The sequence below is a fragment of the Pararge aegeria genome, chromosome 1 (genome assembly GCF_905163445.1).
Source record: "Pararge aegeria chromosome 1, ilParAegt1.1, whole genome shotgun sequence".
NCBI lineage: Eukaryota > Metazoa > Arthropoda > Insecta > Lepidoptera > Nymphalidae > Pararge > Pararge aegeria.
The window spans coordinates 11,237,797-11,261,258 of NC_053180.1; the positions used below are offsets into that span (position 1 = coordinate 11,237,797).

Genomic DNA, 23,462 nt, shown 5'->3' on the forward strand with positions numbered 1-23,462 from the left:
AGAATAGCTTTTAAATTATAATATCTAAAAGCACAATTTCCCAACTCTTATCTGCAATATAGAGTTGTTAGACGTTAATGTAAATTTTAGAAAATAAAATAATTGTTTCTACTATTGTCGTAAAAAAGTAATAGGCCCGATTTGACATTTGTCATCGCGACGTAACTAGTTATGGAACCATAAAACTCGGTACTCGATACTCACGATAAATCAATTCAAGTTTGTATCATCAGTACTTAATTGATATGATTATGTATGGTAAAGTGTTCGTTCGTTCAAAGTATTCCTTTAACTTCACAACCACTTCGCGTGACTGGCTGTTGATTGTACGTCCACATGTTTAAACAGAGTTCGTACTATATAACAACAAACACAAAAAGCGAGTCAAATCACTATGTTTAAATCAATGTCCAAAGTAGAAGAGCCAAAGTTAACGTAATAGTAAACAATATATATCACTACAACTATCAATACAACTTTACAAGATGGGGAACGAAAAACTGCGCAGTGCGCGCGGGGTTTCTTCAGTCATGTGCCGCTTGGTGAGATACATCAACTCAGACTCATTATTTAGAACCTAGTATCGTCAATTCAAAATTATATTTGCGGCTTTGAGAAACAAGTTCATTCTTTGCAGTAAAGATTACTACGCAATATTTTAATTTGAATAATTTCGATATTCAGTAAAAAAAATGGTTACAGCTCTATTATAAAAAAAAAAAAGACTGAGAACGTAACTGTTTTTGGAACGTTTCGCAACAATTATAAATTGCATGATACTATGAAGTAAGCGCAAAAAGAATACTCGCGATATATTCTTTCATATTATTTAACGTCCCAAAAAAATTTACGTATTTTTTAAAACACTGTATGTAATTGATTTAAATTTTTTTGTTTCTTTCATTTTTGTTCCAAGTTACATTCTATGGTCTTGCACAAATGTCAAAACGGGCCTATTACATTTTTCCGACTATAGTACCCTTTGATATTTCATGTTATTTAACGTCAAACTCACGTGAGCGCGTCACCAGTCATTTTATAACAAGGAAAAAACGTCATAGTTTGACAACTACCTACATAACAATTGATGGTTTCATGTAATGGCGGTGTGATCCACACTCCGTTCAGCGGCTACCCAGTTTCGCAAAAATATTTGTTGTGTGCAACCCACACATTGTACCTGTGTGCTGAATAAGTGTGATGTTCGCAAATCATGCCAGTATTTTGGCTATCCATTTGATCACTTGCAGATCTAATTTCAACATATTATAAGGTCTTACGCGGCCCGTAAGACCTCATAAGAGATCATAATAAGTTACAATAAAATATATATAGTACAGGAGTCTCGACATTATCTATCCTTACAAACATAGCGTAAAGAATTTATTTTTATTTAGTACGTAGTCGTACGTACGTTCATCTGCACAGGTAGGTATATTCAAAGCATTGTTTATGATGTTCGGTTTCATTACTAGCATACAACTCATAGCAGCACATATATATTATGAGGGAGAAGCAGTTTTTAGTAATTCATGCTTTCTGGGCGACCAAATTACACAAATTTACAAATCAAGGAAAAACACAACAGATGAACTGAACTTTCTACGCCGATATAAACTTTTACTACATTTTTACCTTGAAACTTAAACAAAACCCTTATATTAAAAATATAAGAATGAAGAAATTTAAACGAAATTGGCGTAACGTGGTAGGTAGAAAGCCCTAAAATATAAATTTATCAGTAATACTTATTAAATTTAACTTATGTTAATTAAATAATAACTTCGACAAGAATTGCTTTATTCCACTCGATAAACATATCTCGCCTAGCTCTGTTACAAAACATGATCAAACTTTCGTAAATTATATAACAAGTAAAGCGGTGAAAGTTATTTATTTTTTATTTTTATTACACTTTTTTAAACAGCTAATTACTAGTTTAGTTCAGCCATTTTATAAAATGACTTTGATATAAATGAAAGTAGAAAACAAAAACATTTTGAGGGTATCGTTTTGATTTACATAAGAATGTATTGTTGTAATTTTGACCAAAATATATATTTGAAGTACAGGAAAAAGAATCTTATCTAAGCATTAACTTCAGTTCAGATTAGTATCAGATTAGTGAACTGTGCATCTTAAGCCATTTTTAATTACACATTTGTGCAGATTGTGTTGCACATAAATACCTAAACCTCGCTTAATTAACATGTCTAAAAGCACTGCTCTACTTTGACAGTATTTTTAGGTATGTCAATTTAGCTTTTAGAGATTCATGTACAACAAAATTGGTACCATTGTTGTTTTATTATTATTTTTTGTTGTAAAGATTGCAAAATACATTTTTTTTTTACTGCAAAGATTACAAAAATATCAGCATGAAACTTTTCTATGATGATTCACTTAAACGAGAAATACTTAATGGCTTAAATCATTTAAAATAACATACAATTTTAGTAATAAACTAACTGTCAATAACAAGCAGAACACACGGAAATTTGTTATTTACTCAGTAGACACTGTATTTATAACAATGCAATGTATAGCTTTTATCAAACAAAATAAAAAAACCTCTCTTATATTATATATATGTAAAGAAACATAGGTGTTTTCACACTCCCTATTTCCTATTATTTTTCTATTATTATTAAAACTAAGTTTTTTTTTCATATTAAGTAAAATGCACTTTGCAATTTTGTCCAATTATATATTAAAAAAAACGCCAAATGAAAACAATTATAGCGCCGGAAGTAATGTATTCTTTGAATATAATTTATGCCCCTGGCACTAATAGAAAACATTATTCATTACATACTGCTTTCATCCAATATTTCTTTAACTAACTATAAATGTATAATCTGATTCGGATATATGATAAAGTACAAATTCAGCGAATTATTTATCATATACATATAATTTATTTTTTAACAGAAGTTTAATATCGCAAACATATTTCAAACTTGTCTACTGCTTTAGAACAACACAAGCAATGTATAAAATGCTAATCAATCGAGTGCAGCTTAGTATATGTTAATTTTAATAATAATAAACATTTTTAAAAGATCTATTGAAGACGAATCGCTCTTATTTTAAGGAAACAGTGAGTCGACTGGCGGCTACCATCTTGTTGTTAAATTTCTTCTTGAAATTCTCCGCCGCTACTGATGTCTTGAATGTTATTTTAGCGCTGCGTTCCTCCTTATCCAAACTTAAATTCTGGAACATCAATCCCTTGTTTTCATGTGACTAGCTCTTAGACTATATTCGATACATGCCTTACATTACAATAAAACTAAGTACATGTCCACAAAGAATGCACGTAATAGGCTAAATATTATAACAACAGATAATCATATAATGTAAAATATATCTCACGCAAAAACCTTTGTAAAATATACCTTATCTTAAAATAATTTACTAATAAAATTGAAATAATAGTGAAACAACATTATTTCAATTATTTGAATTCATTATAAAATATCACCTTCAACCTATTTTATATAGACTATATAAATTTGCTTTAAGAGGATACATTTGGTCTTATAAAGTATCATTTGATGCATTTAGTTATCCCGCAACATAGAAATCTATATAAATGTGTTTCTTTTCATTTGGTAGAAAATATTTATAGATTAATTAATCATCATCAACACACAATGAAAAGGGTATAGGCCGTAGTACGCTGGCCAAGATTTGTGGACTTCTCACGCCTTTAAGAACGTTATGAAGAACTCTCAGGCATGCAGGTTTTATCGCGATGTTTTAGCCACATAACTTAGAAAAACCGGGGTTGTATCACGCCCCCTCCGCGAAAAGTGAAGAAAATATTGATTTATTTATAGAGATTAATTAACATTGCAAAATTCTGTAAAACAATTTGTTATTTTACTATATGTTATTTAACTCTTTTGAAATTGGATTATTATTTGTAATTTGATTACAAGTAACTTAGAATGGACGCTTTAAAGGTCCATTCCAAGTTACTTGTCTAATTCTTAGTCTATAATAATTTAGTTGGAATATAGAAATATAATAGTATTGGCTTTATAAAAGAATGGCATCGTAAAACTTAAAAAAATCGAATATATCGTTAAATTATTCTTTAATGCGGTAGTATTTAATAGATTAATACATAATGATGCCGGTTCTGCGGAACCCATCTGTCAATTAAAACAAATTAATACGTCTAAGGTCCGTTTTTCCACCTTCTGACATGTCTTGAATAGCCTAAACATAGGTTTTGTCTCTTTCTTACTTTATGACAAGACACAAAGATATAAATTGTGAATAAGCTATCCCACACTTATCAGATGGTGAAACAGGCCCTAAAAGTAGTATTATACTTGTCCACAGAAAAAAATTGTGAGGATAAAACTATTTCCGACCTTTTATTTGATTTGTCTTTTATTCTAAATCTCTGTTTAAGAATCTTCTAAGGCCCGTCATAATAAAACGATGTTCGTGACGTGACGGGTTCTCAAGTTCGACCTAAAGCATAGTTTGGAAAATTTATTTATTATAATAGAATATGTTTTTAGTCCGGTAAATACGGGCTTCAGAAAAACTTATATCAAACATGAAAATAGTATGAAATCTCAATAATATTCTCTAGTACACAAAAACAATTATTATTTAATTTTGGAGGCAATATTTAATTCACCTGGGGTGGTTGTAAGGCTGACTAAAACTGATTTCACATTGAGTGAAAAGCTAGCAAAGCTATACAAAAAAAGGATTTTTTTGTTTCCTTGGCTCATTTCTTATCTATTTAATTACTTATAACCGTCGAATTAAAGGAGAAAGTAGAAACGTAGTTAACCTGTTAACATTTTACTAAAAAAGCTACTGAACCAATTTTGATGCGGTTATTTGCATAACCAAATGGCACAGGCGTGAGATTTATTTACTGATTTATTGAGTGACACTACTAATATTAGTCACGAAACAGTGACAATTTGGGATTCAACAGAAACTGTTTTTAAGTACACTTAAAGCATAATGTTATAGGAATTAGAGCGGTAATAAAATAAAAAGAAACTACAAATAAACTAAAGAAGTAAGCCTTAAAAGCCTTGGTTGGGTAAGGTTTTTATTTAAAATTAAAAAAAAATTATAAAAGGAGCAAAATCGGGCAAATTTTTTCACGGCAATCGAAAACTACCGATATTTTAAAGGGATTTATTTTTCTTTATTACATTTCATCCAATTTTATTGCATCGATAAATGATCGGTTTGAGAGGTGTTCGCCTGTGCACCGAGCAATTCAGGATAGGCGGTGCACGCGCTACGACCTTATTCGTTCACGCGCAAATATATACTAAAGAGCGGTTTGATATAGTGTTCCCAAACCAATTTGCTAGAACGAAATCGAAATGAAGCAACCGTTTTAGCCAACCCACGTTTTTAACATTTAGGGCATCAATTTCATATTACAGTAAAATTACAGATAAATCACTGAGAAACTAACTTTCATTCTATAGAAATCGCCTTAAATATCGCCTCTTTAGTTTGTAGGGAATATTTTAAGTAACTTTAAGAGAAAGACAAGATATTAAAACCTAAATAGAATTATTGACGTTTTACGAAAATGTTGTTTTTTATTTATTCTTGAATAACCTAAAAAAAATCTCATTTACACATAAATAATATGATAACTTACCCAACCATCGCTGATTACGGCTTTGCTTACAGAAGATTGCTTAAGAACTAATAGCTAAATAACTTCAGAATATGGCATCACTTAGCAAGTTTTACACTGAGCCCTAAGTCTTTAAGTTAACAAACGTCACATCGAAGCTCCGTCAATCAATCAATACATTTCGGACCCAAAATCACGATTTGACTAACTTCATACGTGCAGGAGAAACGGATGAATCAAATCGTAATTTTTTGATTTCTAAAATTAATTATATATTCGATACTTTTAACAAAACAATAAGTAGAAGTAGGAAATATTTTATGATTTTCTGAAATGCATTGCAATATAAGCATTAATTCTTGTATTGTACCATTCAAAAAGTATATTAAGTAGATTTCATATAATTATTTGTTTATAATTGAGTATACTATACAAAGACCTGGCTCGACTCCCGTATATTTATGAAACATCTCTTTTGACGGAACAACGTTACTCCGTTTTTAAGTTTGTTAACTTAATAGCTAGGGATTATTCCTATCTTTCCCCCTGCTCTAGGGGGGAGGAATTTATGGGCACTTATCAATTGAGTGTCAGATCACGCTTAAATTAGGGTTTCGTTGTCATGGAAATAAAGAAACCTTCTTACCATAGACCACCAAACAAAGTAAAGCAATGTTAGAAGCAATTGTTTTTGCAGTTTATTTGTCTGTCTAACTACACTATATACACACGTTACGTCACGTCAGTAACACGTCTGAATCTACCAATATAATGTCTGTGGTCAAGTTAGTTGGTTGTAGATTCAGAAATATTCGACTCTAATAAATAAATAAAAATTTGGTTATGTGGCAACTGTCTAGAATTGATCGGATTGCGTTCATTTTAGAGTCTCTTAGGTGCGCAATACATAAGCATCAGTATTTTTAATCTGTTAATGAAATCTTAGAATGCTTACCATGGTGTTTTTATGTTCAAGATGATTTCATAATCTGATTATTATCTAAATGTTATAATAATTGTTGAAGATTCGGAGCAGCGTAGAGGATCAAAGATCGATAAGCCAAATCCCCCGCTTATATGATACCAGCAGATATCACTTTTATTAATAGTCTGAGGATGACGATGTTATAAAGCAGTAACAAGCTATACTACTTGTATCGTCTTTGAGAAAATTATAAGTTACAGGTAAGGTCAGGTCGTCATCAAGGTAATTCAATAAAGGTAACTTGTATGACCACGAAACCCTAAAACAGATTTTTTATCTAACACTTGGTTAATACTTGTATCATATAGTTCTTATGTCTAGTGCTTATCATATAAGTATACAATATAATAAATAAATATCACAGTTTATGTCACAAAAAATGTAATATCACAGATCAATTAAGGTGTGGGAGATACTTTAAATATTTTCTATCTCTATTTTCTTCTAATTAAATAAATTACAGAAATAATGGTTACTACAATATCTCATCGTAGTTTTGGTTCTTCAATATAGAGAATCTACGAAAGGATTTTGATAAACAAAGCATAGACTAAGCGGTTAGGAAGCGGCCTAAAACTAAAGTTGACTACAGAGAAAAATATTTAGTCAGCTCTAGAAAACTATAGTTTTCCAATTATTATTACTAACTAAAACTTCAAAGCTACCTTTTCTTATTAGAAGTTCAAATAATGGATCGGACTCAAACTACTATACTGGATCCGATACAACCTATTATAACGTTAAAACATTAAGTTTAAATATAATATGAATATATTTTATACGAGTTAGAAAGACCTTTTTCGCGTGTATACTAGCTAGCTCCCTTTTATTTTATTTTACTCTTAATTTAAAAAATATATGCAAGTTTGCATAATAAGCGAAAAGAATCTTAAGATATCTAATAAGGCAAATACTTTTATTAAAAAAGTAGCTGTTGCTCGCTTTCTTCTTACGCACTTGTTAGGGCTTTGTAGGAACCCGTGCAAGCCGTTTGTTATTCCTGGGATACAAATTTACTCCCCGAGTCTTCAACTAACTCTGCCAAAAATCTAGTTTATTAGTTGCATAGTTAGAACGGATTTGTCCTACAAACAAACCAACAAGCATACTCTCGTATTTCTAATATAACAAAGGATAAAAACCAACCAACGGACCATGTGAAGGCCGAAATCGAACGTCCGAAAATCCTCTACATGAATGCGCAAGAAAAGCAACCATTAGGGAAGAGTGGCGACGGATTCTAAAGCGAGTCACAACACCCAGATTGCGACGAGTCTGTCAAAACTGTAACGACTAAGAAGAAGATGGATAAAAACTGAATATCCAATGTATTAGTATCGTATGATCAGTTCCGCGCATATTTTGAAATTTTGTTTTTACCTACAAGATCCGATGAGACGAAAAATATTTTTACTCCAATTAAAACACACGCATAATTTTATTCCAAAACAATTTGACAATAATGTAGTATGACAAACTGTCGTTGTTAAAAAGAAGTTAATATTTACAGCATTTCATGAGCGTTCAAAAGCTAAGTGCCGTGTTAAAATAGAAGGTGAGCCTCGGACTGCGAAGGAAACTTTTAACTACTGCAAAACCCTGTGAACTATAGAACAGTACACGCTATTTTAAATTCTACACTATACCAAATCGTTTTATGTATTATACAGATTTAAAGATAACGTTAATATTTTAAAATATAGGAAAGACAGAATATTATCGTGACACCCTACCGATCCCCTAATGTGCATTTGATGGAGATTTTTCCATACATACTTAGGTCAACGGAATCAGAGAGATCAACATAACAAAACATTTAAAGCATCTCCAAAAATGGCCTAAACCTAAAATACAGTTACCTGAACATCGTTTCCTGCCAACGTGTTTAATCGGGTGTCAGTCATTCCGTGAGGCAAGTTGGTAACTATGGCCAAATTCCCGTATTCTTCCAGTAATTTGTCCTCATCGATATCCGAACCGCTCTCATACTCAATGGTCGGTTCATTTTGTATAACGATCCGGGTCTTTTCGGACCCGATAGCGGTGCGGACCGCGCGGCTGAATATACCCGGATTGGGTTTTGTTGGGTCATTTTGGTCTATGCGCGAAAATACAGATTTCTCCTTTGTTTGTATTTTGCGTTGGAGTATCACGCGACGATTCGGGAATTTAGGTTTGTCGTCATCTTTCTCTGGCTGCTATGAAAAGGAGAACTTTTGCTTGTTATGTTTTCCATTAGAAATTGCATGTGTAAGTTACAAATAACTGAGGAAACTTATTTTATAGAGATAGAGAGAGAGAGAGAGAGATTATAAAAATCAATTGGAAAAACTGCTCCATTTTATTTTAAAGACAGCCGCTGAAAAATGTGCAATTGCCTTGAGCTATTCCAGATTATAATCTGATTCGGTGCCGAATTTCATGCAGATCCGTGCAGCTGTTCTTGAGTAACAAGCATCCATCCAAACTATCGCATTTATAATATCAGTATATTTAGGGTAGAATTGAAAAGTTGACAATGGAGTAATGTTTAATCATTTATCACAAGTGAACGTGAGATATTCGCTTAAAATGCAAATTGTTAAAAAGAGGCAGCTCGTATAATATCGTAGGAAATCTGTTAATATATTGTGTAAAATCTGTTAATTGGATGATAAAATAAATTATTTTAATTACATACCCTTTCAAACTTTGTCTCAACTTTTTGGGTGTTCGTATTTTTGTTAGATCCGCTTAGTGCTGTGCGGCTTATCGGAGAATTTTCTAAAAAAATAAAATACACCTTCAATAACAACATTTGGAGTCCTGCTTACATTTTTTATAGCGTTAAGTTGCTAAGTTATAAAGTGAGTGTATAGTTAGGTACTACTTGATAAGGCCGTATGATGACGGCAGATCCGAATACAGTTGTTATCACCCGTTCAATTCCCACGGGTGTCGTACGAGGCGACTAAGAGAATATAACTGAGAACCGGCAGCAGTTTGTGCTACTACTACCTTTACACTACCAATCACCAAACCGACAGCCCAGCGCGGTGTTTATGGGAAAATCCTCCCATTAGAAGACACTATTGATGAAGGTACTACTTTATTTAGTTAGTTATTATGTTATAACTAAAATAATGGGCTCTTTGGGCCTCATAAGAAGGCTCAGAGTCATTCAGCGGGCGATGGAGAGAGCTATGTTAGGAGTATCTCTACGTGATCAAATCAGAAATGAGGAGATCCGTAGAAGAAATAGAGTTACCGACATAGCTCAGCGAGTCGCGAAGCTGAAGTGTCAATGGGCGGGGCACATAGCTCGGAGAACCGATGGACGTTGGGGTCTTAAGGTGCGGAATGGCAACCCCGCACCGGTAAACGCAGCGTAGGTCGGCTCACAACGAGGTGGACAGATGACATCATGCGAGTAGCTGGGAGCCGCTGGAGGCAAGCGGCCCAGGACCATGTATTGTGGAACTCTCTACAAAAGACCTTTGTCCAGCAGTAGACGTCAATTGGTTGAGATGATGATGATGATGATGAACTAAAATAATCACTTGAAGTTGTTAGAAGTTGCGCAAGTCCATCCTATTAAAGTGATAAGTTAAGACGCTCGAAGGAAACGTGACGTGAACTGATGCAATTCCATATCGATGCGAACTAAAACACGACCTAAAATGCTACACGGCGGTTCCGGACACTTTGCCATTTAAACTTGTTTTTTTTTTGTAAAATTAAACATAGCTATTACAATCAGTATTTCACACACATTAAAAGTATATTTTAGTGTATCCTAAAATTGTAATAAACAGTTAAGAAAACCCTACTGTATACTTTCGTTGCTGAAAATTTCACTTTACGGTGTACAGTGGATAGTTTCGCCAACTTAATAGATTTAATAATCGCATACTTTACTTATTAAAATACGCAAGTGGTCCACCAAGGTCCTATAGGTCCTACGATTAATGTTCCGCTAATCAATTTGCACATTTATTGGTTTTACAATTCGGTCGGTTCAGTATAAATTATGCTATAGGTATCAACGTGTCGCTTGTCCTGTTTAATCACCAATCACGATACTCCTCTAGGATAACCAATCACGTTACAGATCTAGGATAACCAATCACGTCACTCCTCTATGGATGCCCCACATGTTGTTTAAACCTCAATTTGGAAACCTAAACATCCTAATGCTAAAAATCTCGGCTACGACCGCTACGTAAGACGCATGTAGCATGCAACCATACGCTTAAATCGATGCAGTCGTGCGTTTGCGTTTATGTCACGGGAGGGTTATTTACGTGGTAATGTTTTACCTTTCTTTTTCTTATCTTCCGTGTTGTCATTGAAGACAATCTTCTGTCTCGGCTTCTTAGTTTCTGGAAGTTTTGGCGGTAGTTTAGAGCGCAAGTCCAATTGCATTTTCGGTGCTGATGGCGGTGGTTGTGGTTCCACTCTGGAGACAACAGATGAGCCGATTAGAATCATCATCAATTTGGTGGTTGGTTTATATAATTACAAGTTCTGTTATTCAATACTAGTTTTTACTCGCAGCTTCATTCGCGTAGTAACTGGAAAATCTTTGCCAGGATGAATAATACACTGAACATGAATACAGAACAGTGCAGTATTTAAGGACGCTTATGTAAACTACGTTGTGTGTGTTTGTGTAAACTATTATTCACACGTGAAGCTGCTCACGTGAGACCTCTAAAGCACCCTTGGATTTCTTGGAAGCGTTCATACATATATGTTTACAAAATTGTAAGGGGATGTTGATAACTTCGTTCGCCAACTTGAATCTGAAGCTACGAGGGTTCCAAACGCGCCCTGGTCTAAGAAGAGCCCACAACAAACTTACCCGGGTAATTTTTTTTTGTTATCACCATCTCACAGTAAATTTATACTAAGAATCATTGTTTTATAGACACGTTTTATTGAAAATACCTATACATTTTACATTAGCATTTTCCAAGCTATTGTCGGACATATAGATAGGTGCTGACTTAGACCGATTCTTCACCAACACGGCTTTCCGTGTAGCTAAGACCTCCCTTTAAGAGCACAAAAGATCCTGGAGGGTCGAAGTGCATCCGCTGAAGCGGGCCTCGTTACAAGATAGATAGAAATTTATATTAAGCTATGAAGTTAGAAAAGTGGAAAACTAGCGCCTATAAAAACAGCAACATTACGTAGGACATGCAAGGAACACGTCATATAAACCGCCCTGTGTCCATCAACCAAAAGCAATGTATGTGCCTGTACTTACACCGGCAACCACGCCTATCAGACCGGAACACAGCAATGCTGCTTTTTTTTATTCTTCTACAAGTTAGTCATTTACTGCAATTTCATCTGGTGGTAAGTGATGATGCAGTCTAAGATGGTAGCGGGCTAACCTATTAGGGAGTATGGCAGTTTTATTAAACCTATTAAATTATCGCTAAATCGCTTAGCGGCATGTCTTCGTCGGTATGGTTGTATCCTAACAAGCCACGGCCGATGCCTCCCACCACGCAAAACCAGAGAAAATTTAGAAATTATAAATTCTCCAATTACCACTGCACTCTCCTCTGGGAGGTTCGTGCCGGGCAGTGGTCCTTCCTTGCTCGTGCACAAAAAGCTCAACTAGTACTAAGTTCACTTACTCTTTAGCTTTCTCCTTAAACCTCCCGCTATCATCCTCATCAGACAGTATGTCATCAATGTCGTCTAGAATGAGATCCAGTTCATCATCACTGAGGGAGCGCTTGTCCTCTAAAGTGGGTAATGGCGGTGTAAGGGCCCTTTCGGGTGACCGCTGAGAAACTGTTTCTCGGGGTGGCGTAAGATTTTCTGGAATAATAGACTTGACATTCAGTTTACCTAGAAAGTTTAGATTTGATTGTAAATTCCGTAGTATGTATATATATAAGTATGTTTTGCTATTCATTCAATTTAAATATTTTATTCTTATTTTAATAAAAAAAAAATTATTGAGATTTTTTTTTATTTTAGTATTATAAAAGGTCCAGGGTTCTTGGAAGAGATGTACAATTTTATACACATGCAATTTATTTTCTACTATTAATTTTATAGAATAATTCAATATATCATTTACTGTCACTAATGTTAAGTTAATTTTAAGATTATTTTGAAAGGTGAATTTATATCAAAAAATCTAAACATGCGATATAAGATTTGTATAGACATAAAAGTTGTTAAAGTGATAACATGTTAAAATCGAAATAGGCTCACCGCCACAAGTTGAATTAGCCTCTGCACTCTCCACTTTAATCGGAGAACGATCCCTTTTTGTCTCTATTTTCTCTCTCTCCGGCGTTTTTCTCGTTGTGTCTGGTTTTTCTTGTTGTGCCTCTGTTGTTACTACAGTTGTAGGTATATCTTCTCTAACTACCGGTATGGCTTGCTCTGGTTTAGGTAATTCCTTTTCTTTTTCTCTACAATAGAAAATTGTTCCAATTCGTTTGTAAGAGTTCTATCTATGGGTATTAGTATAAATATGAAAAGAAGATAAGAAAAGGGCCCAATGTATGCCTTGTGGTACTCCTCTTTTATCGTTATGCTTGTATATTTATTCTTTTGTTCTGACATTTAATACGTAATTTGCTTGTGCTAATCCACTAAAAATGTGATCCACCGAAACTGTATCTAAAATTATATTATTATAACGTACATAATCAAAAGCTTTAGTTAGATCTGAGAAGTTACACTAGTACTTTTGGTAATTATACTGTCATAAATTTCAGTTACCTCTCTTGTAAGTGTTTCTGGAGAGCAACGGCGTTCTTTCTTCGCCGCACTTCTTTAGCTCGCAACACATGCTCGCGTAAGGCCTCTTGTTCACGCACTTTACGTCTGTATTCATTGTCCTGTAACGAACAAACATATTATTCAGAAAATATAAATAACACTGTATTTAAATATATTATTGTGTATTTCATGGGCGGCTAGATATGTTTATTAAAAACTTTCAGTTGCTAATGTGACTGTTAAATAAAGTTGTCACATTTATTTTAATAGTGATGTTCCAGCTCAGTATCAATTTAACTCACTTTCAAAAAGCTAATGGGAACAAACCTCATATTAATAATAATAATTCCAAATATGAATTATAGTAAGTTGTCAATAGGTATTTCTATATTACTAATTGCAAATTGATTTATTAAAAAAGGTGTTTTGAGTCACGCATCGTATGAATCGCTTACTCTTGTAAGTTATATGAATCTTTAAGTAACAACACTATTTTCTTTTCATTAAAATCTGATAACACGTGAACGTCAGTTTAATTAATTGAATTAATTATCAGACTATGTGTATGCAAATTTTACTTAAAAAAGAATAACGTAGACAGCAAGTTGACTTTTTGTTAACTTAAAAAAAACAACTTGCTGTCATCTTTTTCCTCTAACTATTCTGGTGGCTAAGTTTTTAATATTTACCTCATCATTAGGTGGGCGTGGGCGTCTTTCAGGACTGCGGCGTGGTGGTGTAGGCGAACGCATACTGCAATAAACATTAGTCACAGTTTATTATAACTAGTATGAAATAAAGTGACGGACGACAATACAAACTGAACATTCAACTAATGACTTTGGCCATCTTACATACTTAAGTGAATTATTTTAATTGTTTATTGCACGAAATTGGTAAATAAAATGTAGGGTCCTCACAATTTTTCGAATACGAGAGTGAGAAGTTCAAAATGCTTACCGTCTTCTAAGACCCGCTCTGTTAGCGTTAATGAATTCCTCCTGCCTTCTAAGTAAGTCCTCATCTTCACTGCGACGTCTGGGAGGCGGAGGGCCTCGAGCGAGATCATTTTCAATTTCGATCGTTGTGTTCTCTATGTACCTGATGGTTATGACCCTTATTAAAACATTGAATTGTAGCAAAAAAAAAGATCACTAAGTTAAAAAGGTGAGTCTAGAGTACTAGGCTGATGTATTGCAGTATTCTAATGATGATAAAGTTTTGTTCCACAAACTTTTCCCGAGATCAATACTTTCATAACTATACAAAGTTTAAAAGACAAGCCGTTACAATCATAACATACGCTGATTTCTATTGCAATACAAACAAGATTCATAATAATGACCATCATCATTTAACCCAATAGACGCCCACTTCTGGAAATAGGGCTCTTTTTTAAGGTATTCCACTCCAGCACCCTCCACTACTCCCATGTGTTTAGCGCGGCTGTCTGCGACTTTCTGATGTGGCCCCCCACATCAGAAAGTCGCAGACCAAACTACCAAAATTCGCTTTGCAATGAGGACACGCCACACCAGCCTATTGGAATCCAAATTCCACCCGATCCCTTCCCAAATATAAACCAAATTAGATACCTCTGCGGCGACCGTCTTGCAAACTTTCTTCCGGCCGCTCTAGCTAATGCGTTTCTTTGTTCTGCGATGAATCTCTCGGCGGCGTCATCTATGTCTTTAATTGGACCTGTTTCAATACAATCAAGAATTAGTTGATGATACATATGCTTTACAGAAAGAAATAACTTTACGTGAGCAGAATGCAAACCAAGAGGTATTTTCGAAATTAAATGCTGCAGACGTAGATTTTTCTAGAGCATTTAGAATAATATTATGAAAATTCATGTATAGCTAATCGCACATCCTTTCAATTTCTATAAGTTGACTGCGAACGATGTAATATGCGACCAATTTAAATCTAAAATAAACTGTCTAATATAATGACTATTCTATATCTATAAAATAATCTGATCACAACCAATTTTCTTCTTAAAATAAATGCAAACACACAAACACACATCAAACCTAAAATCTAATTTTATAATATAAAAAACTAACTATTATTTAAAGCAATATAATTATGACATTAACTAGTGTATACTAAAAGCATATGAGATAAAAGCGTGCATAATAATACTGTATGTGTTTACCAACAATGTGTATAAACTTACACATTTTATGTTATGTTAAGTTTTCTATAAATATACGAAAATTTTGTCGAATCAGACATTGTTTATGCGTTTTTTTTATTCCACAAGTTTTAGCTTGACTGAATGTAAGCGATGATTTCTATTACAGACTGGTAACTAGCCATTGTCAAAGCCTCTCAAACCAGACCAAGCTCAAAATAAAACTTTTTTTGCCTAGCCTACATATCGATGACAAAAACGGGTAATAACTGAAGCATTCTTATTATGATAACGCGTCATATGTTTAGTACCACTGCATGTTATTCCATACAAAATGGGATACAGAACAAAAACTTGAAAACATGTAAATATTCTAGGCATAAAATGAAAGATTTAACACATTGCCGGTAACAACAATAATCTATAATCTATAACTCAAGTTACCGAATTTGCTCTCCAGCGTAGGACTGAGAGGCGGAGTCTTTTGTATTCTTGTTGGAATGTACGCAGGGAGCCCTACAATATTAAACAAGGATGTATCCCACTACGTTATTTTATGTTCGAGAATAATAATCATACCATTATCAAGTCTGTCTTGACAGGATAGACGATTAACTAATTGTATTTTTTCTTGAAACCAAACATACCTTGATAAAAACTCTTCTTTTAACCAAATTACAAAATAAAGCAATTTACTTGTTTGTAATGGGCAATTAAATATTGCATCAGTAATTTTTTTCAACCATCACTATTTTACAAAAAACAGTGGGATTGAGAAGAGCAAATAGCATGTTGTCATTATTAAACAAAGTATGAATGAAACATGTAAACAATTTTATAAATAGACAAGAGTCTTACCATCAACTGGAGGTTGAAAGTTTCCTTTGAAGTGTGGATTGATCAAAACCTTCTTCCCGGCAAGCCCACCAGGTGGTAAATTCGGTAGATTTGGGGGAAGAACTGGCAACATTCGCACTTCAGGCTCCCTCTCCCTACCCCTCATAGCGGGCAACATAGGCAATGATTGCCGTATCGTCACTTGGGGAAGGTTGTTATTTGGAATTATTTCTCTCATCGGTGGTCCAAATTGTCTAGGATTATAAGGGCGATAGTACATCGGTCTTTCGAAATGAGGGCGAATATTTTGACCAAAATTAGGCCTAAAATTTTGACCGTAACTAGGCCCGTATCTTTCTTCGTTCCGGAATTGGAATCTTGGAAAATTTTGATTTTCGATAGGCATATCAGAATTTAACATTGGCCTATCTGGATGTAAAATCGGTCTATCTTGGCGTAGAACTGGTCTAACCGGGTGTAAACCAGGTATATCTGGTTGTAAGTTTGAACTATCTGGATGCAAAATAGGTCTTTCCGGGTGTAAAATGTGTCTATTTGGATGTAAATCTGGTCTATCTGGTTGCAAAACCGATCTGTCTAAGTGTAAATCTGGGCGATCAAGGTAAAAAGCCGGTCTATCTGGGTGTAAAACTGGTCTTTCTGGGGACATTCTAGGTCTTTCTGGGGACATCATTCTTCTGTCAGGAGATACATTTTGTCTCACTGGGAGTACAATTAGCCTCTCTGGCTCCATCATTGATCTTTCCGTCGGAATAATTTGCCCAGGCTGTATTGGTTGTTCCATAAGTATTACTTGCCGTTCAGGGGGTAAAATTAGGGGTCTATCTGGAGACAATTCACGGAAGAGCGGTGGAGCTATTTCAGGCCGTATTTCTGGGGCTATCCCCTCTTGTATTTGTGGAGGGTTTGGAGTTTGTGTGGTATTTGGAATTTGAAGTCGTACTTGAGGCGGTGGGAAAGATGGGCGCTGAGTGAAGTTTGCCTGAAATAATTTTTTTTTTTAATAATCCATGAAGAAACCAACAAACTCCTCCATAAAAAAGTAAATTATCGGGTATTTAATGTGCTGAATCCGAGATGGCAGATGATTAAAACTTACCCTAAATACATTGTTTCGTCGATAAGGATGGTTCTGTCGGTATTGCGGGTTCCTCCACGAGTTGCGTCCCCTACCACCGCCGTAAGCGTTGCGTGGAACGAACACTTTATCTGTGGGGACATTGTTTATTACAATATAATTTGGAATTATTTTTCAAATGTGTTTGAATAATTTTCAATTTGCTTGGTAAATGTTACTTAGGCAAATGTAATTAGACTTTAATATTATTTATTTAATTTTAGAGAGTTGCTATCTAGTTGGTCCAATTTAAGTTTTATGAGGTTCTGATAAAGAGCTTCAGAAATAGAATACTGTACTTATTTTTATTACAATCCAATTGTTTTTTATTGTGACCTAATTCAATCATCATCATATTTATTTTATTCCAAAATTTGTAATGATTTTGTTTGTCCAGTTTCGGATAGGTGTGATAGACTACCACACCCATCCGAAACTGACGAGATAGGGGTTAAAAATATATAATATGTAAGGTATATTATCTATACTTTATATATTTTTAAGGGATATTATCTATATTTTATATTTATCTATATTTTATAAAAACCACTGAAAAAGTATCTTTTGTTTGTCATTTTAAAATATCTGCCTCTTATTAATAATATGTACGATTAATCGCTTTTTTTTATTATTAAACAAATGAGATCCCAACAAATCGAAATGAATGGAGCCCAATTATTAAATAAATCATGTAAGTATAATAACTTATAGATATTACTATACAAGATATATTATATTATAGTAAGTATGTATCAATAATGGATATTGAATAGAAAAAACAAAACTTTTTTGTATTGGTAAAGAATGAATGAATGAGTATGAAAGAAATATACTTTAATTGTACACAACACAGAAAAAATGTAAATCCTTATTGGTATATAGCCAGACAACCTAAAGAGTCATAAGAAAAACCTGTAGATGCATGTCATGTGGTACATTAATTAAACATACTAAAACATATAAATACATTACAGTATGGGTTTTTTTATTAAAAAAAACTGGTTGTGGCCCATAATCAAAACACTGAAGTTAAAACTTTTGTCAAGTAATCTGAGCTATTCCTGAGGCAAACTGTTTCTAACAGAACATTCATTGTCAGGTACTTTGCAATCTATTTATTACTGTGTGAAATACTAAACTGATATTGACAGAACCATTTTAGTATTCTAGGCTAACTATATGAATGGGAACGCAGAAACAAAATTCTGCAAGGACGAAATCTTACTAGGTAGTATAGTTAACTGAATGGGGAATAGGGTGGAATAGTCCTTACAGAGGACTGATCACCCGTCTGGCAATGGCAGGCGTCCCCTCAATAAATAAATAAAATAGTTAACTGAATAACAATTTAAAAAAAATGTAGTTACCCAGGGAATCGGGTATGTTGCGCGGCAACGGTGCACGGTGCGTGTACACGCGCTGAGGTAACCGCTCACGCCCTGCTTCAACATCTATAAAACAAAAGTATAACTTTGCAAAACTCTACAAATGTAAAAAACAAATGTATGTATGTACCCAGCTTAGGAATACTATTTTGCTTCAATTGTTACTTAATAAATAATACTTACTGCCTCCAACAGACATTTCTGATGGTACAATCTGTGGTGACTCCACTGGAGCTGCTGGCTGCAACAAAATAAATTTTAATTGCAAGCGTGCGTTCGTGTGGTGACTAAAAGGTACATATATACCATCTACATTATAGTACTGGCCTCTGGTAGATCTAATTTCTTATAAATAATTAAAATACAACTCATTTAACTCAACTCAAAAAAAATTAAATTAATAAGCGATTTTCAATCATTTTAATAAGGCTACCATAATAAACCTTACACAAAATAATTATTTTTCAGACAATAATTTTTAGATAAATCTTGGCAATTGTTATTTGATCACATTGTTTTGGAGAAAATGCAATCTAAAACTATAATATTTGTGGCTGAAAATTATTTGATGTCTCATAGATATCAAGGGTGACACCTTGGGGAAAAAGACCCTTTTTAATATTATAAATAAGAAAGTGTGTTTGTTTGTCCTTACTTTAAGCTCTAAATTAGCAACCAATCAACTTGACTTTTGGCATAGAGTTAGTTGTTAACGTAATTAACACGGACAAAGAATGCCGGCAACAGCTAGGAGCAAATAATGAATGATCTAAATAATTTTTTTTTCAAACAACTTCTTAACCCAAAACATAAATAATTGAGAGACACATAGTGGTTTGAAGACAGCTATAGTTACACAGTAATCTTTAACACTTACTATGGGTGGTGGTACAACAGCATGATCTTGTTCATAGACATGCTCATTATATGGTGCATATGTAGAATGTTCTGGATGTGGAGTATTTGGCACTTCCACTGTTATGTTTGGAACTACACATTCTGCTTCAGGCGGCATGTAGACCACTGGCTGTTCACAGAAAAAATAATAATTCAAGTAGTTCTTCAAAAAAGGAAAGGATATAAAGAAGGTTAAAACTTAAATTCTAAATAGGTTGACAGTGTTCAATTTATGATAACTAACATAAGTCTAAGTCTGAGAGTATGTATGTTAAGAAATGTTTTCTTAACGTACCAACTCAATTACACTTAGCAAATCAATTTAAAACAACTTATTATAAAACATTATTTATTTATACTCTATTTGGAGACTACAAGTAAAAAAAAAAATAGAAGCCTTATAATTTTGTAGTGATCTCTGCCAAGTTGAGGATTGCAGCCACACTGCTATGCACCATTATGCATAATTAAAAAAAAAAATACATGCATATAATTGAACATTTCATATTAATACTTGAACTAGTTTACACAAATAAAATAATTAATATATAAACAATAATAATAAATCTCACTCTCAGAGCTATAACAAGTCATTCACTGTTAAAGCTGTAACACTGAACCTTGCTCCCCTGGGAAATACGTGTTTCCAAATCTCTTCACGTGTTTAAACATTGTTTAAAAAAGTATCACTTATCTATGTAATTGAGTATTTTGTAAGTTTATTATATCATAAATATCTATTATAGTATATATAGTACTATGCACTATTACTGTTTCCTTGCGTTTCCCCTATTGTTTTGTGTTGCAATAAAGTTTTTCTATTCTATTCTATTATAATAAACTAATATATATTTTAACATATCATAAATACATAAATAACAGTAAATACTATTTACAGTCATCTTTAAAGCAAACTAAAGTTATTTTCAACAGTGAAATGTAATTTTATCTGGAAATAATGTGGCCTCATCCCAACACAATATGATGCAACTGTGTTGGATTTGTATAATGTAAAACAGGTAATTCTATTGAGAAAGATGTACTTCAAATATTAGTTAGTATTTTCTTTTGAAATGTCAAGTCGGTTTGGTTAAAAAGGTTCTATGTGTAGAAAGAAATCTGTAAATGTAGCCACAATTAATCCAATTGGGCTCCAAGAATTAAAATATAATACACTGTACATAAATGATATGTTTACATTGTACATTCATCAGAAAATTGGTGTTAAACTATGCAAGCAACAAAATTATTATGATTTATGATTTATGATGGCTGCAGAGTAGTCTAAAAGGAGTCTTTGTTTTATGATGACCGGGGAGAAGTCAGATAGTAGTCTTTTTAGATTAAAAGGGAATGGGAGATGAATAAAGCACATCTTAACAATTTTCTCTAATTCAGGTCATATCTATAGATTTTTTGTGTTAAATTTTAACTTGGAGATAAGTTGGAAACTTACCTGTCTGTAATCTAGATTCTGTCGAGCGTATTCATTGGGAACGATGTCAGCTGGATCACTATAACCCCCGGGGCCTCGTCCAAGCGATGTTGGCACATTGTGAGATGTACTACAGTCATAATCATCAGCCAGGAGTTGATCTTCCTCGTCGTTGCCAAGATTGTAATCCGCTAGACTGTGATCTCCTAAATCTTCGCCAAGCAAGTCCTCGCTATGAAATAAATCACACATTTTAATAATTCTCAACATGCGCGTACACTTTCACGATACTGTATTTGATTTAAAACAAATGTTATAGTGAAAAATGCATTTGTATAATGTTTTTTTATTACAATGCTGTTAATAGTTGTATTTTTATGGATGTTTTATTAAGATTTAGCAATTAAGAGAAATTATTACAATAACACTAACTTGTCCGACATGTTGACAAAAATACAATTTGAGTAGTGATGTACCCATTAACTTCGTTGTGCAGATGAAAGAGTTATCGTATTATAATCGTTAATCCAATTTTTGTTAAAATTTCGAAAGTTTTTTTTATGTTTTTGAGATCTTTTATTTACACAGGAATCGAAATATAAAACTCAGATTAAACTCTCAATCGATTCATCTTTCTCTTTACGGTTACGCCTCAACATCACTATTTAGCATAGCCTAAATGAATGGCGGACTGTCAAGTGGCAAATCTTGTCTTTGATTTGAGCTCTTTGGTCACATTCTGGCAATGGCGCCATAATTTAAAACCCTTGTCTATGGAGGGTAGAGGTAAGGAGAGTCATCTTATATGGGAGAAAAGTTGAAAAAGTGTCCAGTTGTTGCGCTAAATAACAGTTCAAAAATCCTCCACAATGGCGCTGGTGGATGCACAGGGTATGGTATGAATGTAGCAATCGTAGATGAAATGAAGTATGCCGAGTTAAAAAATTTAATGTCATTATCGACTAAAGTAGTTAATTATTGAGAATTTCAACAACTTACGTTGTACAAAATATTGTGGTAAATATAACCTTACTTCCTTGTATCTCCATACTTCCTTGTTTATTTTTCAAGCCTACTCTAACAATATTTATATTTGGCGCTTCTTTTAAGAGTTACCCTGATGCAAATGTGGCGCCATCCTAATTCAATACATTTTGAAGACACTTTTTCATATACACAGATGACTCTCCTTACCTCTACCCTCCATACCCTTGTCACTACTTTGTCTTTTCCTTAGATTTTTGCCGTCTCCTTTTTGTTCCCGGAATTTAAAACAAACTTCTACTCTATATTAGTTTATAAGTTTATCATACTCATATACAATTGTAAATTTGTTCCTGTCCAAAAAAAACCAACGTAACAATACCACCACACCACACACACACACTTAAATTTTAGTCAAATAAATTACTTATCACTTTTAGTGATAAGGCCGCCTTTTGCATATAATTTTTGTTAATGTAGTTCCTGTGTGTGTTTCATTTATTATGCAATAAAGTTGTTTAAATAAAAAATAAATAAAAATTAACGATCATATACGGAGCTTAACTTTAAACTTATAAAATAATAACACTTTTACTAATAAAGTCTTACATTCTTTTATTCCCATCTTTCTCAAATAACTTTAAAAAAAAAATCCCGCCAATCCAAACGCTTGCTCCCCGCACCGCGCCATTTTCTTTTTTCAGCCTGCCTGCCCGCCTATCTACTAGCCTGCCTGCCCGCCTGTCTACCAGCCTGTCTAACCGCCTGCCTGCCCGGCTTCCTGCCCGCCTGTCTGCCCGCCTGCCTGCCCGCCTGACTGGACGCCTGACTGCCTACCTGTCTGCCCGCCAGTCTATCCGCCTGCCTGCCCGCCTGACTGCCCGCTTGACTGCCCACCTGCTTGCCCGCCTGTCTACCCGCCTGAATGCTCGCCTGCCTGCCATGCGGGCAGGCTGAACAAATTAATAAAATGTGTGTTTGATTTTTTGTCCTTCCTTTACGTCCTAAATAAGAAACCAATCAACTTGATTTTTGGCGTGGAGTTAGTTGAAAGGACGGAGAGTAACATAGGCAAACCAAACCATTCCCACGGGATTTTAAAAAAACCGTAATAAACGGGAACGAATGACGCGGGCTTAACAGCTTGTTATGTATAAGATAGACAGAGTCAGTTTTTCAAGGCAACAAACGACAACTGTATACATACACATACTAGACACGTAACACCTGTCTCACATTTCTGGAGAGTATTAAGTTCCTTAGTTTGTTAAAGAAATAGGTCAAC

The 23,462-nt window shown here is 34.0% G+C and overlaps 1 protein-coding gene across 4 annotated transcripts; it reads right to left on the reverse strand.

The window, feature by feature from the left end:
* Positions 1-917: 917 nt before the first annotated feature.
* On the reverse strand, positions 918-21,696 carry LOC120637644 (titin-like). Of its 4 annotated transcripts, none has more exons than XM_039909576.1 (18): positions 21,626-21,696; positions 21,215-21,425; positions 19,739-19,888; positions 19,045-19,102; positions 18,844-18,927; positions 17,459-17,568; positions 16,360-17,341; positions 15,946-16,017; positions 14,954-15,059; positions 14,319-14,459; positions 14,048-14,111; positions 13,359-13,477; positions 12,843-13,045; positions 12,254-12,440; positions 10,922-11,061; positions 9,304-9,386; positions 8,483-8,821; positions 918-3,216 (listed from the first exon to the last, which is right to left on the reverse strand). In XM_039909576.1, exons 1-18 carry the CDS (start codon positions 21,634-21,636, stop codon positions 3,085-3,087), a joined length of 3,192 nt encoding a protein of 1,063 aa, XP_039765510.1. In that variant the 5' UTR covers positions 21,637-21,696; the 3' UTR covers positions 918-3,084. The 4 variants fall into 4 exon arrangements, with proteins under 4 accessions (XP_039765510.1, XP_039765501.1, XP_039765495.1 ...); XM_039909567.1 differs by having other exon boundaries at positions 8,483-8,818; positions 12,254-12,470; XM_039909561.1 differs by having other exon boundaries at positions 12,254-12,470.
* Positions 21,697-23,462: the final 1,766 nt, after the last annotated feature.